Raw genomic sequence first — 18,605 nt, forward strand, 5'->3', positions numbered from 1 at the left:
TTCCTGACTGCTCTGTAGCTCTCAATCTAATGTAGGTATCTTGAAAAACAAAATTTCTCCCACCTCCCCTCGCGGGAACCTCTGTGTAGATGCGACGCATAGGGGGTTCCGTTGCTGTTTCCGTTAGGTTGATTCTCCCATCGCGTGAAACGTGCCGTGAACCCCCTGTCGCGGCTATGACGCAACGTGGCGCGGCTATGACGCAACACAATCCAACACAATCCACTTTAATCCAATCCAATCCAAATCCAATCCAAGCCAATCCAATCGAATCCAACCAATGCCCCTCGCTATAGAGGCTAGAAGAAAACCTTTCTAGCCTCTATACCCTCACCTTTCTAGCCTCTATACCCTCGCGAGAGAGTGTTCGCTATCAGCATTTTCCTCCATGGCTATCAGAGAGGAGAGGGGGTGAGCGGCGGAGAGCGCAGCTCGCGCGGCGAGGAGAATGGGGGAGGGGTGTGGAAGGACAACAACAACGCCGTATGGAGGGACAAGGCGAGTGAATGAGATGCAGCCGCATCTAAAATCATGCTGAAATTTGCCGCTAAGACGGCTATCATTACTTTGAGTTTCATTTACTGGTCATAATTAGTTTACAGAGAAGTTGTACACGTTACAGAATTCCCGTCTGCTGATAATACACGGCCCCATCAATGGAAGGAGTACGGTTAGAGAAAACGGCTGTAACACTTGTTTTATCGGAACTATCCAGAAATAAATAATATCAGAATTGGACGCTAAGACGACTCTAACATCACGCCGAGCTTCATTTATATACTTTTCACGACTACGCAGTTCGCAGTGAAGTAGTAATAATGGTAATAGTAGTAGTAGTAGTAGTAGTAGTAGTAGTAGTAGTAGTAGTAGTAATAGTAATAGTAGTAATAGTAGTAGTAATATAATAATGCTGTAAATACATGAGCTCCTACGGATGTTCCGGAAGCTCCCTAGAATAAACCTCCAGTCCTTCCAATTTTCATTCAGCTAACTATACTCGGTTACAACTCAAGAACGGCACCACCTCATGTAGTGTATCACTCCACCAAAGCGCCGGACCCGTTACGTCAGTGCGCGCGCGTTTTGAAAGGGGTTTGCTATGAATGCGTGATATCGTCTGCCTTGTCTCACGCAGTTTGTTTGTCGTCACTGGAGCCGTTTATAAGCATATTAAGTCCGAAAAATCACGGGAACGGCTCACGCCGTGTTCAAAATATTCCCAGTAACGCCCTACTTGCGCCGCGCGGAGAAACATCCGGCTACGGTGATAAGGCACAGCGGCAACTTCCGGTGCCGTTCTTAAGTTGTCACCGAGTATACGAAAGTATGCTCAACCGCAAATTACAAACAAATGCGTTTGGTTTCGAGCGTATATGCGTTGATTTAGATAAAACACATAGCTTCGCTGCTCGGCCTTGCTCACAGAGTGGAGGTGCTGATGAATTTTTGTGTATACGCCACACAGGAGCCCTAAAAGCGTAGTCCTTTATTATCTGTCGCTAAACACGCCATCGCGTGTTTCTCAACACGGAATAATCAGCGTAAAAACGACAACACACGGGAAAACGGTGAGTTTTCCAACTATCGAAGAACCGGCAAGCGTGAACAAACTAGCCGGTCAACTATAGCTTTATGAAATAGCCTGGTGCGTTATGTGTGTCTTCTGTTTTGAAAGGCGTCGCATCGTTTCCATGTACAGTTGAACCTCGTTATAACGAACACTGATATAGCGATTTATCGGCTATAGCGAACTAAATACAGACTTTCGTTGGTCACGTTTTATTTCAGTGACACTTATTCTTTTATAACGAAACTGAAACCATGAGAGCCGCGCGCGATATCGGATATAACGAAGAAATGTTTGGCCAGGAGGCTGAGAAGCTACTTGGAAAAACCCTCCGGCATCCGAAACTCCAGAAATATAAAGGCCGTTTTGTTCGTGGACACTGTGGAAAACTACATCCTGCTCAGTGCTGTGAGTAGCCGCCAGGCGAAGATCACATCCTTCATCAAATAAATAAAGACGCAGGCCTGTTTTGTCAAGTGAACTTTGTTCTGTTGTAAGTTCACGTACTCATGTTCCGGTTCATTGAGCTTGAAATGCAACAAGAAAAAAGGTCAGGGTTACCTTGTTTATAACTGGTTCGAAGCCTAAAAAATGCATTTTTGTTTCAAGTATTTTTGCGCCAGCCAGATTGTCAATTTCTTAGAGTCGACTTTTAACTTTGCTGTTACGACGAATATCGGATATAACGAACTAATTTGCTGTCCCGCTTCTACTTCGTTAAAACGAGGTTCGATTGTACAGTCTTATTCTCCTTTGATATATTACTTCGTTGGTATTATCTCTGCCCTGTTTGAACGTTTCCTTTTTTTTTTATCTAGGCTGTTCAACATCCAGATTTGGACTTTATCAGTTTATACATATAAGTGCGTGAACTGCTCAGATAAAATAAATGCTGAACTGAAATAATAAAGAGGCCTGTGGCGCTCGCTTCTTTGGACATAAGGTTTTTTTTTTCGATGGTGGAATACAAAAAAACTTGCTTGGTCGTGAGTTTTGTTTTGTCCGTGCATGCTTTGAAAAAGTTGTCAAAGCACAAGAAGCGAATACAGAGATGTCAACAAACCACGATCGGGAGTGCATACAAACCTGACAAATCTTTAGTTTGTGTATACAGTCAGTCGAACCCCCGAGCACGCATGCGTAACTTCGTTGTAAGCGAGTACCACTCTGTGCGTTCCTTCCTGTCAGGTATAGCGTAGAGAAGCTTTACTTCAGTAGTCCTAAGCTGCGTCTATAATGTAATACAACATTTCAGTGGTTCAAATAAAACGTATACTTCTGAAAGAAATAGCAAAAGCGCAATTTGTCCATGGATAAAAATTTTCAATACAGCACCCGATTTTCGAAACGGCACCCGAGTGAAAAAAAAAACCCAGAAGGAGAGGCACTTTGTGTACACTGCGTACATTCAGCTTTCTGATTCGGACATATCACCGTATGTGTCCGCAAATCGTGTTTCCCCATTCTAACTGTACATGCTTGCCAGGCATGTTCTGTAAACCGGCTCCGCGAAAGTTTGGCCAACACGGCGAGACGTGTTGACTTGCCGCAGAAGATACCAAAAGGTGACTCAGTTTCTGAAAGTTGGAAACGGCTCGTGAAACCGGATGACGCGTAACACGTATACGGTTTAGATGCCAAGAACTGTCGGGGAAAACTCAAAAGCACTGAGGTGATACAACTTTCCCCGGTGTAAGGATATTGCAGTCGTGGCCGTATACTCTTGACACCGTGTGCTATATTTCATACGCCACAACAACCACCCTGGACAGGAAACTGTCTTTTCCTCGTGGAAACTGGCCTGCCTCGAAGGGAAGAGTGTTTTCGGTCTCTTCGCACTAAACGAGAGGGCTAACCTTCAGACCCGTCCATGACCTTCTCTGACCCGGAAACGATCAACTTGGAACGCCAAGCTCTTGGCCCCATCTTCGCCTGGCTCCATTCTCTTTCTCGCGTTTTCGCCTTCAACACGGAGCACTACCCATTTCCGCTCACAGAAATAAAAAAAAAGTCAAAGCCCCTTTCTTAAGCAAAGATGGAAAGATGGTTCAAACGCTAAGCTTTCTCCTATGCGACCAAAGTCAAAGTCAGTCTGAAAGATAGACGTCGGCTCCATAGCGCGAGGGACCCAAATTCGATTCCGATCACGCGAAGCGTTTCTCCCTTGAGGCGCTTGATGCGTCTCTTTGTGGAAACACATTGTGTCAGTTGGCTATCCTGCAGTGCGTTTTGGGTGTAACGACGGACGGCACCAGTGAGACGTAGAAAGCTTCGCTTAAAAAATCAGAAAAAAAAAAACGAAGAGCAGCATAGGGAGCCTTTTTTCGTGCCGTTTCGGACGGTTGACGGCGGGAATGCTAAACACATTACAGGGAATAATTTTGAGAAAGATTCCACTCGCCCATTGTCTTCAATGCGTGCATAAATGGCAGAGTATTGCGTCGATTAAATCATTTTAAACTGGGTAACATGGCCTATGACAGAAATGCGTTAGAGGAAGGAAACACTCACTCACTCAATTACTCGCTTATACTCACTCACCTATAAGTTACACAAAACGTTACAAATTACATCGCATTGTTTAGGATTATTTATGTACAGTCGAACCTCGTTATAATGAAGTAACATCGGGACAGCAAATTGGTTCATTATATCCGACATTCGTTGTAACAGTAGAGTGTCCACAGTGTTCACGAAAAAAAGGGTCTTTCTACTCTTGCAGTGTCGGACGCCAGTGGTTTTTCCGAGTAGCTTCTCAACCTCATGGTCAAATATTTCTTCGTTATATCCGATACTGCGCACGGCTCTCACGGTTTGAGTTTCGTTATAAAAGAATAGGTCTCATTGAAATAAAGCACCCAGTCGAAAAAGACGACAAGAAACATTTCTGTAGTTTTTCGTATTTTCGCGTGTAGTACTGTCGTCTTGTCGTATCCTTGTCATGTCGTGATTCAGATGCTCTGTCGTGTGTGGTATTCCTGTACTGATTTTGATGTTCCGCCGCGCGGAATTCCTGTCTTGTCGAGATCCTGATGTTTCATCAGTAGCTGCACATGGTTTGAATGTTATTGCCTTTTGTGAAGAGTAGCGTAAGTGGCAGTTCTGTTGTGACTACAGGAATGTTTGTCGTTGATAAAACTGACTGTCGGTACGAGAGAAATGTGTGTAGTAACAACAGATAGCTTTGTCGTAACAACAGGACTTCTGTTGTCCCAACAAAGTTTTTGTCGTACGACAGGAATGCTTGTTAGGTTGTGATTTTAGACTGGGCATGACCAACCAAAGTTCGTATTTAATTCTCTATAGCCGATACTCCGCTATATCAGTGTTCGTTGTAACAAGGTTCAACTGTATTGGAAAGAAGTTCAGTTTTTTCGACCGGTGGGTATGGTTGTCGGTGTCTCTCGGAACCGGAACTCCCGTCGCCCATACATTTCATATGTATCTGTGGCTGATTTGGAGAGGTTTTGATGTTTTTGTTTTGTTTCTGATCTGCCGTCTCTTGTCCGGGTTTCCGGTAAAGTGCACTGTCACGCATTGGAAATTAAGTGAATGAAGAGGGAAACGACGAACTCGCATGCTATACACGACAAGAAGCGCTACGATATTCGTTTGGAAAGAGTGATCGCATATCCCGTTGTGACAGAAGTCGAGTGAATTGGAGCGCATCTCCCACTTGCGGGGATATCTGGATGCGCTCTTCTCCATTTGTTATACTAAGCGAACTAGGTGTTCGCGTGTTCTGATCTTCCTCTCTGAGCTGTTTGATTATGAGTAAGCCGACGGAAGTTGATTAGCGGCAAATTTAAAGAAAAACTATTTCCACCCCGTGACCTTTTGTTTCGGTCGATAATGCAAGCTTTTATTTTGACCCCCACTGCCAATGACTCGGGTTACCAAAGATCGTATACCCTGGCAGGAAGATGAAAGGGACGGAGGATGAACATCCGTTTAGAAAGCCCTTGTCATGCTAACAGAGAAGCCGATGTTGTATTGGGAAATTATTAAAGTGAAGCTTTATATTAATGTCTTACCTTCACGGTTCCCTTGTTTGTTTTTACGCCCTTCGTCACCCCTCGCGTAACTTTGGTGCAAGCATGCGATAAGGACTGCCGGTTTTTCTCCCGCCGCCAGTATCTATTTGAGCCCAAACAGACGTTACCCTTATCCTTAACTTATCGGCAAACATTCTGATTACGGCGGTACCCTGAACCGCACAAATCGCTCGGCAGAGCGTAGCAGACGATCTACAGGTAAATACAAGCAGTATTCTTTCCTCACCCCTATCTCCAAAGCAGAATGTACTCCGAGAGATGCGAGAAAGAGTGTAGCTTCTGCGGGGAATTGGGCACGCTCCGGCGCGTCATCGGAGAGTGCGAGCTCACCGAGACCATCCCCCCACCCCTTGCCCAACCCTCCACCACCCTTCCCACACCCCTTAACGAGCGATGGGAGACCTTGCTAACCAGCTCCGCCTTGGAAGACCAGCTCGTCCTGATCTCCAGGGGCCAGGCCAGCCGAGGAAGCAAGCATATGGATCCCGTGAAGTGCATGGGAACCACCCCATCCCGCACGTAGTCGCCGCAATTTTGGCTGGCTCAATAAAGTTGTTCTCTCTCTCTCTCTCTCTCTCTCTCTCTCTCTCTCTCTCTCTCTCTCTCTCTCTCTCTCTCTCTCTCTCTCTCTCTCTCTCTCTCTCTCTCTCTCTCTCTCTCTCTGTGTTTTTGATCCGTTACTTCAAGAGCTCGTTTGGCAGAGGCAAAAAAGACCACAGGAGTGCTGGGACCACACACGACTGCTGTGAATTTCAGCATCAGCTGAAAATAGTATTGATTGAAGTTACTGGTTGATTGAGATTGATTGATTGATTGATTGATTGATTGATTGATTGATTGATTGATTGATTGATTGATTGATTGATTGATTGTATAGTTTCAACGCGAGGCGCGCCGTAGTGGAGGGTTCCGGATTAATTTTGACCACCTGGGGATCTTTAACGTGCGCCGAAATCTCGTACACACGGATGTTTTTTTTTTTTTCGCCTGCATAAGAAAAGCCACCGCCGCGGCCGGGAATCGAACCCGCGTTCTCGTACTCAGCGATTGAAATTGATTGATTGTTGCAATTGCAATTGGTTTATTGAAATTTTTTGTTTTATAAGCCGCTTCATGAAGTCCCTGCCAATCTTCCTTTGAGAACGCACACTAAGCGTGTTGGGCCCAGTTTCCTGAAAGTGTTTCATTGTAGTTTAATGATTACATTAATTGGTTGTTATTTATTATAGTGGCTTTTTTATCGAATTTCGGCCAATCCCCCTACGTTGGTGTGTGCCACTCGAAGCGCGTATGTAAACTGGCGCCGTACGTCATGACGTTCCACGAATACCAGTTATGCGCTGCATCACGGATGCGACAATCCCGTACTGACTGTTCGGAATAAATTCACTCGACGAGAGTGCATTTCGAAACGTCGTCTTGCCACGCCTTGATTTCGCTATGCGCGTGATGAAGCCTTAGTCACACATGATTTTTTTTGCTGTCTTCTCAGCTTGCCTCTGAAGATCGACGCATGCGCAAGCCACCCCCGAGCAAATAGTCTAAATCTAAAAACCTCAATTTTAAAGGGACCCTGCAACACTTTCTTCAACATTTTTTGAAATCTTAAATCCTTGCAGAACGTAGTCACCCAACACACCCAGCACTTAGATTAGGGGGTCGCAAAGTACCTCAACCAAAAATTACTGCTCTATGCCCATGAGATAACTTGTAAACTCGCTCAAAAAAAAAAATGCTGTCTTTCCTGGTCTTGACGTTCTTCAACAGCTCGAATTACGTCACTAAGGCCATGTAGCGGCTGTTGGCCGGTTTTCCTTCAGTTGCAGCAGTGAAGGCTTTTAGATAGCAACTTTAAAAATAACACCACAAAAACAAAGCAGAAATGGAAGGCGTATCTGGTGCGACGAGCCAATCACGCAGCGCCGCTCCGTGCTGGCGATAACTATAGCGTTAGCAGTGCTTCCAGACGCGAAGGAAAGAGTGACAGCGCTTATCGGAAGTGTTGCAGGGTCCCTTTAGCGACATTTCGATGTAACTTTATAGGCACACGACAACCGTTTCTTTGGCCAATCCAGCGTTATAAATTTAGCGAAGGCGCGCCTCGCAAGACACGGAAACTACACTGAGTTTCGTAACACCGCGTCAGGCTCCACCTCACAGCATTGCGAGACGCTCCTTCGTATAATTACCCCTCGGAATAGCCTCCGATATTGTTTTTCTACAAGCACGAGTTCTTTCCGGTGAGTACGGCACAAAATGGGCGGAAAGAGAGATAACACGTCTCCTGGCACTTTTTAATAAAGGAACCTATTCCCGGCGGCGTGGGAACCCCTTAATAAGCGCAGCGGTTCTTAGCGCGTCTATTACGTGTACCGCTTCTAGCCCTGTCTTTAAACAAAAGGCTCGAGTGCAAGCGTTCCAAAAACACCCCAGCCTGTCCGGCGAGCCGCCATTCTCTAAAGTCGCTGCAGCTTTTTTTTTTTTTTCGCGAGTAATTAGAGCTGCACAAAGGAACTACTCCGGATATCCTTGCGGAGGGAAGGGCGCTGCTTCTGGAAGTCTGTAGTTGTCCGGCTTGTACGTGCAGGAAATTGTCCCTGTGCGGTAAGGTCCGGTCATAAACGTCGTTACCGCTTTCAAACGACCGTTGCCTGCCGCAAGCAGCTTGGAATTACGACGCTGTCGCTTTTCAGACTCCCCGAAAAGAACGTGACGTAGAACGTGACTTCAGATTTCATTTTCAACCGCTGCGGGTAGTGGACGGAACCACTGGAATATATGCAGTCTGTCACGTGAACTTGACAGCACTGTAGGGCAATGCATTTTCATAGCGTCGATCCGACGGGGAAAGACTAAATGACCGGTCTTGTATCCGGCACGCCATGACGTTTATGAAAGCACCACAGCTGTGACATTAGAATTAGGGTTCAGTTTTACGGGAACCCCACCCTACCAGAAGTGCATAATCTCGAGGTTTACATGCATGCACGTACACGGCGAACATACGCTGGTTCACACGCGAAGGGGAAGAAAAAAAAAGGAAGGAAAAGCGTGTACGATCAAAATGAAGTCAAAGTAAAGCGCATTTTCGCTTCGAAAACGGTTTCGTAAGAGCACGATATCGCGCGCCTCTCCTCCGCCCGAGTCGTGACTCGCCGGGAATCATGCCGGAACCTGCACGCGCCTCGACACACAACGCGGCGAATCTTTTGCATAATCTGTATTGGCCGGGAGAGCTCCTCACGCGTGCATCCCGTATAATCCTGCCGTGATAGACGTCGGAGCTGCCCAGCAACAACGCTTGGTGGAATGCAGGGATGTCTGTCGCCTCATAAATGTCTGGACACGCGTGGTTTTTGTCTGCCAAGACACGTCGAAGCCGTCATTTCCTGTCAAGCCGAAAAGCACTTTCCTTTGTTTCTTTGTCACTTAACATTCAGTAGATGGATGAGGCGTGAAAGAAGGACGGAAGCATACAAACAGTGAGTTTGTAAACTCCTGTCTAGGATTTGCAGAAGTTTTGCTCTTGCTTTGTCCCTAAACCGAAATGAATACTTAAACCGCTCGTCTGGCTGGTCTGCTCGACAACGATTAATGCGTCTCTTATCTCTCACAGGTTGTCAGCGTATTTCCACCGTCCAAGAAACGGCGGGGCAAATCAAATCAGGGTGGGAAATCAACGTCGCGCCCCGCATTTCGGTTCCAGGGTCAAAAAGTGGGGCTCCGGTTTCCCACTCTGCGGCCAGACATGTACGCGACCGGCGTGAAACCGTTTCCAGGACTCACTTTTGGGCATTCCGCAGGGTCCCTTGGTCCGGCCGTTGTCGAGGAAGTCCAGGTCGTAGCGCCTGGCCGGCGGGAAGGTTAGGGCTACGTGCCCGAAGCACGACGGGACCAGAGTCGCGGCGCAGGCGGCTACCAACAACCGGACGAGCGCTCTCCTCGTTGGCCCACGCATGGCGACCGACGCAGCGGCCGCCGCAGGTCCCGCGGCGGTCTTCTCACACTCCGAAAAGGTAGTTAGCACAGTAAAGCGGCACCAAGTCCTAAAACATCACTGTGTCCGGTGCTGAGTCCACATGACAGCGGAGGACAGCAGACGACGCAAGTCGCGCGCACACACACACAACAGACCTTTCGCGAGCAACCTGTTACTTTCGGGACGCTGGTGGAGTCGGGTCGTCGTGGCGGGCAGCCTTCCACGAGCAAAGCGACCCAGGAGAGGGAGGGAGACGACGAGCGGCTTCGAGACCGGTCGACTTCGCCGGCGTTTCGCCGCCGCGCGGTGCAGGTAGGGGTGAGAAGAAAAGGTAACGTCCTCGCCCGGAAAGTCCCTCGCGTAGAGGAGGCGAAGAGGGCGACGAAGAAGGGGAGGAGCAGGCAACAAAAAACGCGCAAGCGGCGAACCGAGAACCTGTCTGTTACGCCGCGCCGGTGTGTGTGGAGGGCCGCATTCCTGAGATGGCGGACCGTGGAGAAGGGGGGCTGGGCGAATTCGCGAACGGGAGGGGGAGCAGTGCGCGCGCTAGCTGTCGGCGCCGGAAGGACCGCTTCGCCCGCGACTTGCGTTTAGTGAAACGGGTGAAAATGCGCAGGGAAACCGCGCCGAAGGAGGTGAAACGAAGGTGCGGAATAATGAGAGGAGCCCGGGAATGCGAGTCCGCGAGACCGATGACGACGTCGACGCCGCGCGCGAGGAAGGTCGCCCGCATCGTCGACGCCCGGGGCTACGACCGGGATCAACGCGAAAGGGTACACCCCCGGCGACCTTTGGAGAGCGAGTCCCCGTTATTATAACGGGTCGGTATCTCGGTGATGCGTGCCTCGCGGCCATCTTTTTCGATTGGCGGAGGGGACTTTAGCGGCGACGACACGCGTTCTGGGAAGTAGTATCTTGATTCTGAGAGTCCTCGAGGACAGCGCGTCTTGGGTGCCTGAAGATCGAATCTGACTGCGCGAGGGCTGCCGGTGGATGGTTAAATAAAGAAAACAAACTCGAAGTGTTGTTGGTGTTGTCCTCCAACGAAGCGCGAACGACAGTTTGTAGCTCAGAACCCAAGCAACCACCGGACGTCCGTCGGCCGTTCACGGTACGTTCATTCCGGCTCTCGACGTCTGTTTCAGGGCCGATGAACGTACCATGTACGTCCGTGGGTTGTCCGGATTTACCTCTTCCGTACGTCCAGCCGGACATACGAAATTGGATGTATTTCGGACGGTCAGTAAAAATTTCCGGAATCACATAACGAGAAGCGTATGTTCCTACAATGAATACTACGCCGCACAACACCAACGCACTACCGCGCACATAGGCATTTTTTTATTGCCAATCTCGGGCAGAACCACCAGGCACCAGGTACAATTACAAAGAAAAATCCACAGTAATACATGAACACAGTGAGTTTTCTTCACATGTTACGTTAGCGGTTCTCAATTCATCCTTCCCCAAAGAGATCATCGTTGGAGTCGGTGAGGCGCTTCAAAAACGTAAAAAAAAAAAAGATTATGCTTATTTTAGAAAAATGCAGATGGAACTTGCAATATACAAGTCAGATTGTCGATGTACAAAATATTTTTAATTGAAAAGCTACGTAACCTTTCCCGTTTTTGCCTTTATATTGCATTTAAACTATTGTTTGATGCTTCGTAGTAACTTTGTACGTCGACTGGCGGATGTCATTCCCACTTGTACATCCGTTTCTGGGTGTCCACTCTGCGTCCCAAAATGTACATCCAAACATGGACGTACAGTGTCCGTCCAAACTGGGCATTGGATGTTCGGCCGTATTTCGGACGTCCGTGGGCCGCGGCCGTGGTTGCTTGGGAAGGAGCCAAAAAGCCCCCTCTATCCTTCTTCCACCTAACATGATCGTTTGGAGACGCGATAGACAAATGCCAGAACGTGTCGACGCTGTTTTGTGAATGGAGGTCTTCCGGGTTAGGAGCTTTCGTGGTGCTGTTAAAACTAATTTCTGTTTTCTGTTTGTTGCTGCATTGGCGGATCCAGAGGGGGTGTCCGGATGTCCTGACCCCTCCCTTAAAGGAGCACTGACACCAATTTTCGGCGTTAATATTATTGCACAGTTCGCTTCCTTCACTCAACAGAATACCCTGGCTGAAATATGAGCGGCCTGCGACGCGAAGAACATAGTTCAATTGGATCTCATTTATCGCGCCGACGGAGCATCGCGCGGAGCGGCACTCAGCAAATAGACATCACCGTGACATCACTCCAGAAGAGGAAAAAGAAGTGACGCGACAGCGGTCGTCAAAAACTCGTGACGTCACTTAACGCGCGCAGCCCCACGAGCGGCGAGCGGGCGCAACGCCCTCCCTAACTGGTGCCGGTGACGTCCGCACAAAGCGGTGAGGTCAGGCAGGGAGTCTGTCATATGCTCCGTTCGGGATGAAAGCGCGGGAATTTGAAACGAGCGATTTTCAGGCCGTTCAATGTAAGTAACTATCGTGCGGTGAAGTATTTGAAGTGCTGTTTCAGGTTGGCCAGACCATTAAGCATCGATAAAAGCAATAAAAGTGTAACATAAAATTTTCGTGTCAGTGCTCCTTTAATTTTTGAATTTAAACCTCCAAGAAGATGACCACTCAGGTCGCAGAAAAAGGTGAAATGATGACTTGTATTCCTTGTGTTTTTGCTTTCCCGAAATTTCAGTGAATAAATAAGGCTCCTCCTCCTGCTTATCATCATCATCATCAATGATAGGAGCTGACCACCCTCTCAGAAAAAGCCTGGATCCGCCCCTGTGTTGCTGTAATTTCTTTTTTCGAGTAGCGCGCCAAGCTCGCTGCCAGGTAGACTTCCCTGGTTAATTCGAGTGTTTTCGCTAACTTACGTTACGTTTCAGTCTATACGTCGCTATTATCAAAGATTCGTGTCGTGGTGTTGTGAAGCCTGTCAGTCAAGAGCGCGTGCCGTCAGAAAGCGATTGTCCCGGTGTTCCAATCCGTCGGCATGCGTCAGAGGCAGCCAAGAAAGAGCGGTGCTAGGCAACGATGTTCTGTCGTAGTGTGAAGCCTCTAAATAAAGGTCGCAGAGGGAAAGAGTGCAGTGCGGTCAAGAAGACGAATTGCTCACACGCGCCTTATCACCCATAACGCGGTTTCTATTCTTGTTTTGTGGTCTGAGCGCTATGCCTTATTCTGAATTCTGGTCCCTATGCTGTATGCCTGGTTAGCCTGACGCATACGCTCGGCGTCTTAAGCCTTGGCGCCTTGGCGTTTTTGCCCACGGAGATCGTTTTTTGCCCATGGCGATGAAACCGTTGATCTGCAGGTGGGACCGTTAGAAACATCGAATACAGTTAAACCTAGATGTAACGAAGTTCACAAAAGTTCGCAAATTTTTCGTTACATCCAGGTTTTCGTTACATGCAGGTTTTGAGTTAAGGCTCGCGGAAATTAAGCAGAAGCGAAGCCAAATGGCTAGAAATCAGTAAAGGTGAACTCACCCTTCATGGATTTATTTCATGCCGAACTTACCGCGTGAGTTACGTCTCCTGCTTTCGCATGAGCTTAGTCATTACACGGCGCTTCAAAGAAGGAAGGTCAATTACCCCAGTATTAACAAACGTAACTTAAATCTCACTTTTGCCTTTTGCACTTTTCGGCGCCTTAACGCGTTACAAGAACCAAACTTTATATATGCGAACTTGATGCTCTTTACCGCACTCAATCAAGATGGTTGAGAGGGTGCCACCATGGGAGACTGTGCCAGGCGGCGACATTCTTCTTTCTCGCCAGTGGAGATGGCGTTGAAAATTGCGCGCTTTTCTTGAAAAGACACAAACTCCCGTTTTCTATAGCAGCAGCACTCATCACCGACGAACCGATGCTAAAGATAGAGCTGGAGACGCGTGGCTACACGCCGACAGGACGGCCTAGGACCTCAAAACTTAAGTCTGGAACCGAAACCGCACTCACGTGGAAACGCATGCGGTTGAAAAAAAAAAAAAAACATGGAAGGGTGGTTACTCTCGCTAGCTGGTGTGGTGTCACGCTACACAAGCAAAACCAGAAGTGACTGCTACGTTAGCCACGGGATGGTGCTAGCCCCTCCGTTCATTATCATCATCATCATCATGGCGCATTTTGTGTTCAGCCGATTCTAGACGTTTTCATTGCTGCAATTGGTCCTTACGGTGCTAGTATTCGCTAAATTAGTCCATTTCTCAGGTCGATTTTTGAGTCAAAGGGCAAAACACAGTGACTGATCAGCTCGCCGACTTCGTTACATCAAGGTTAACCGCCGCGACTTTTCGTTATATAGAGGTCGCAAACACGAGGGTGGCAATGGGGAATTGAAAAACTTCGTTACATCCAGAAATTCGTTACATAGAGGTTCGTTGCATCCAGGTTTAACGGTATAGCGTTTTTAACACGAAAGTGTTTTATTCCTGGATACACCAAGATTTCACTCACGTCATATCCGTCACGGAAGTGACGCCAGTACAACGAAGCAAGAGGCCTGTACAGTGTGCACCCCTGCACACAGGGTCTTCTTGCGGGGAAGCAACCTTTAGTTCTAAAGGGTACGTTATACCTATAGGGTAATTCGTTTTCGGGTTTTCTATTTCAACACGAAAGTGTGTTATGCCGGAATGCACCAAGATTTCACTGACGTCATATCCGTCACGGAAATGACGCCAGTACACCTTTGCCGAAGTGACCCGCCAGCATGACACACCCACAAGACAGCCGCCGACCCGCAAATCATGCGCAGCTGCAGATTTCGCTGCACATTTCACTTTCGTATTTTACTGATTTCTATTACAGAGGACTCAGCCAAACTATTTTTGTTATAACGAGTCTTCACTATCGGGAAATCCTGAAATTTATACCTGTATCAAATATTTCTCGAGATGGGGAGGGTGGAAGTAGAAGATCGAGGGGAGTGAAGCATGTTGGGAGGCGAGACCATGATTTTCCTCCTCTCCAAAGGCTAATGATGCATCAAGCGTTCCAAGGAACCTCCTCCACAGGAAGGATCGCGACGTCTCGTCGTGAGGAACAGTTTGAGGAGGAGAATCCTCAACTCGCTGCTCACGCTGGAAGAAGACAAACACGCATGCGCGCACACACGGCGATACACACATGCTTATTTTAACCTGTGCTTTGGTACTCCCTCTTAAACTCTCCATCTTCGCTTCTTCCTCTAACGATGCCCAGGTTTCTGCGAAAGTAAAACCAGCAAAGAACATGTCTGTCCATATTATTACTTCCAGCCAATTTTTACCTGGGCTCGAAAAAAAAAATCAAAACTCCTCTGTCCATGTGCAAAATTTGATTTGTTCCATTTTTGAGGCTTACGAAAATGCTGTTAAAAAGGGGCCAGGCCTTCACACTTCCATATCGAACCGGTGATATCGCTCTTAAAAACTGTGGTTGATTCTTCTGTCATAGAAATCGGTGAAACACGAAAGTGAAATGTGCAGCGAAATCCGCAGCTGAGCATGATTTGTGGATCGGCGACTGTCTTGTGGGTGTGCTTGGAGAGCGACGTCCTGTTGGCGGGTCGCTTCGGCAAAGGTGTACTGGCGTCACTTCCGGGACGGATATGACGTCAGTGAAATCTTGGTGTATCCCGGCATAAAACAATTCCGTGTTAAAATATAAAACCCGAAAACGATCAACCCTACGTATAACCAGAGTCCTTCAACGCTTTTTTTGAAAAGCATTGAAGGACTCTGGTATAACGTACTCTCTAATTTTAAAGGTTGCTTCCCCGCAAGAAGACACTGTGTGCAGGGGTGCACCCTTTACAGGCCGCTTGCTTCATTGTGCTGGCGTCATTTCCGTGACGTCTGTGAAACCAATATTCAGCAACTGCAAGGCATACAAGCGCAGGCCCTCCGAACTTGCCTTGGCCTACCACGGTGCACGTCAACAGCTGCAACCATCGCTGTGGCTCGTGATCACCCTTTACCCACTTACGTGACAATTGAAACACTCAGGGCGCATATTAGGCACCTAACCAGGCTGCCAGATCATCACCTTGCTACTAGTCTACCATCTAAACGCCCCCATGCGTCTTTCGCAAAGGTTGTAGCTTCCAACATCACCCGCATGCCATCCAACTACACGCCTGCGATGAGGCCGCCACTCCTACTTTGGTGTACGACGCAGCCTCGAGCATGCCTCAGTATCCCAGGCTTAACAAAGAAGCAAGATTTTCCAACGCTGGCAGTACAGCAGCTAAGTCTCATTTATTTACACGAGAGATACAGTGACTGCACCAATATTTACACCGATGGTTCCGTAACAACATCTAGTTCTGCCGCCGCCGTTGTTATACCACGAATGTCCATGTCCACAGAATTCAAAATAGCCCATCTTACCACTTCCACGGCTGCAGAACTTACCACCATCTGTTGTGCCCTTCATACCGTTGAACAATTAAACTTCATGCCAAAGACGGGCGATCTTCTGCGACTCAAAACCTGCGCTACAATCGCTCCAGTCAGCCCTGTGCCGTGGACCTCATGAACAGCTGCTGGCCGAGATAAGACTACTGTACGACCGTGCCACCCAAGCGGGTCATGACATTGCCTTTCAGTGGCTTCCCAGTCATTGCGGCCCTGTCGGAAATGAAAGTGCGGACGCTGCCGCACGCTTGGCACACCAAAAAACGGAGACCATATCTATTCCGTTATCCAGGACGGACGTCGCTAGAACTCTCCGCAAACTTGCTCGGGAGACCACGCTATTCAAATGGACCACCCAAGAGTTCACGAGCGCTCGCATTCATGCCCTGGACCCCCGTCTCCAGCGCCCCCTTCCATTAGGCCTCCCACGATCTGATGCAACTATTCTTTGTCGTCTCTGGATTGGAGTCGCATTCACAAATGCTTACTCCTATTTGATTGGAATGGCAGCCAGTGAGGCGTGCGAAGCGACACACCAGAGACCATACGACATGTCCTCTGCGATTGTCCGCGGTTTTCATCGGAACGAAGCCAATTCTCTGCGACTCTACGAAAGTTAGACTCTCGGCGCCCGTTCTCTGAGGAGACAATCCTGGGCCACTGGCCTTCTCCGTCGTCTGCGGACAAGGCGACAAAAGCGCTCCTGTGTTTCCTCAAAACGACGGAATTGCACAAAAGACTGTAGCGCAAGACTACTCTCTACGAACTGTCTGAACTTTTTTGTCTATAGTGTCCTACCGCTGGGCACACCACTCCACGCTCTGTCCGTACCTTTCCCCTTCTTTTTCTATTTTCCTCTTTTTCCTCATTGTTCCCCTTTCCCCCGTGCAGGATAGCATACTAGGCCGTAGCCTGGTTAACATTCCTGCCTTTCCTTTACTTTTTCTCTCTCTCTCTCAGTAAAAAAGATCTTTCGTGTTAAAAATGTCTTTCTAGCAACGCATTCGTGTTTAGTAGTAAACCCGAACTTAAGGAAGCTTGAAGCATAGCGCTTCACTGAATTACATAGGGTTTTATGGAGGTGTTTAATAAAAAGGTGTTAGGGCTTTCAATTTTATTATAAGAGCTCTTATACTGCTCCTAAAAAATGACTTCCAAGCAGTAGATGTTGTAAAGTAATGGACTCGCCGTCAAAAGGGCTTGTATGCAGCGCTTCGTAGGGACACACGGTGTTTTGGACGTATTAAATAAAAGTGGCCAGGGCATTCAAATTTTGTATAAAAACACTTATATTGCTTCTAAAAATGTCTTCCTAGCGAAGAATTTGTGTATATGCAGTTAAACCTGGATGTAACGAACTGTTAACTGCTATCTGTAGTGTCGGTTCGCCAGTGATGAGTTCTGCTGTCAGAAAAAAACAAAAAAAAAAAAAAAAAAAAAACAAGCTCGCGTTTTTAAATGTCGTCCCCGCTCGGTACAGTATCCCAGCAAGCACCATCTACAATGTTGAGTGCGAAAAAGAGCACCAAGTTCGCGAAAACGCGCCCTTTCCGCATAAGTTTGGTGCTTGAAACGCGTTTGAAACCAAAAATTGTCAAAAGGCAAAAGTGATACTGGGGTAAGGGACCTCGCTTCTTTGGAGCGCCGTGTTGTGCATACATAAGCTCGTGCGATAGCAGCATGCGCAAATCAAGCAGATTTTCACTGTAAAATAAATCATTTAGAGATTTCCAGTGGTCTCTAGCATACTTGTTTTGTTTCTGCTTCATTAACGCGAGCCTTAACTCGAAACCTGCATGTAACGAAAACCTGGATGTAACGAAAAATTGCGAGCTTTTGTCAACTTCGTTATACCCAGGTTCAACTGTAGTAGTGAAACCAACGTTAAAAAGGCTCGCCGTTTTGCTGAGCGGCTTATTGCACGTAGGAGTTCCGGCAATTTTTTGTCTGTCTCCACGTGTTCCAAACTCTGCATTTTTTCCCTCTTCCTCTTGCTTCAACACTCTTGCGGAATTCACCGTACACGACGCAATCCGCGTCTCTCTCTCTCTCTCTCTCTCTCTCTCTCTCTCTCTCTCTCTCTCTCTCTCTCTCTCTCTCTCTCTAGCGGCTAGGAAACGTGTACGGTACTTTTCCATTGGGCGTGGGTGGATTCGGGCGTGCGATTACGCAGCGACCCGCGAACAGGCGCGTTTCGCCTTCTCGGGAGGAGTTTGTGAATATTTCATCGCTTGCAAATGAATCAAGTGTCGCAAGGACACGGGGCGTCGTGACAGCACTTCGGGCCGGCTTTCGCGCCGAGTTCGCCGACCTTTGGGGGCCAGCCGAGACGGAGCAAGCACACGGAGCTCAAAATTCGAAAGCCCGCCGAGGACCGGCGATCGCGTCCTGAAAATAATGATAATAAAATAAACGAAACTTCGGGCGGCCTTTCATTGACAGCCTCCTGCACGAAACGCGACGACCAACCAGGACGCTTGCTCCTCGGATTGAACATGTAAAAACGACTGAGCTTAGAAAAACGGCGAGAGCACGAACAAAAAATAAATTCGGGGGGGGTGTACTTCCGGGTGTGAAAGCCAGCGTTTATGAAGGACTTTTCTC

The 18,605-nt window shown here is 47.9% G+C and overlaps 2 protein-coding genes across 2 annotated transcripts in view; one reads left to right on the forward strand and one right to left on the reverse strand.

Annotated features, from left to right (window-relative positions):
• Window positions 1–10,229, reverse strand: part of LOC144163013 (uncharacterized) — a 63,749-nt gene extending 53,520 nt beyond the window's left edge. Inside the window, exon 1 of the mRNA XM_077693786.1 lies at window positions 9,409–10,229. Within this exon, the coding sequence (XP_077549912.1) occupies window positions 9,409–9,580 (172 nt within the window). The 5' untranslated portion in view covers window positions 9,581–10,229. The remainder of the gene's footprint in view (window positions 1–9,408) is intronic.
• Window positions 1–18,605, forward strand: part of LOC144163014 (uncharacterized) — a 77,978-nt gene that overhangs the window by 37,734 nt on the left and 21,639 nt on the right. The gene's annotated exons all lie outside the window — the stretch shown is intronic.

This window comes from Haemaphysalis longicornis, unplaced genomic scaffold (assembly GCF_048455015.1).
Source record: "Haemaphysalis longicornis isolate Haplotype H1 unplaced genomic scaffold, Haemaphysalis longicornis Haplotype H1 scaffold_12, whole genome shotgun sequence".
Classification (NCBI taxonomy): domain Eukaryota; kingdom Metazoa; phylum Arthropoda; class Arachnida; order Ixodida; family Ixodidae; genus Haemaphysalis; species Haemaphysalis longicornis.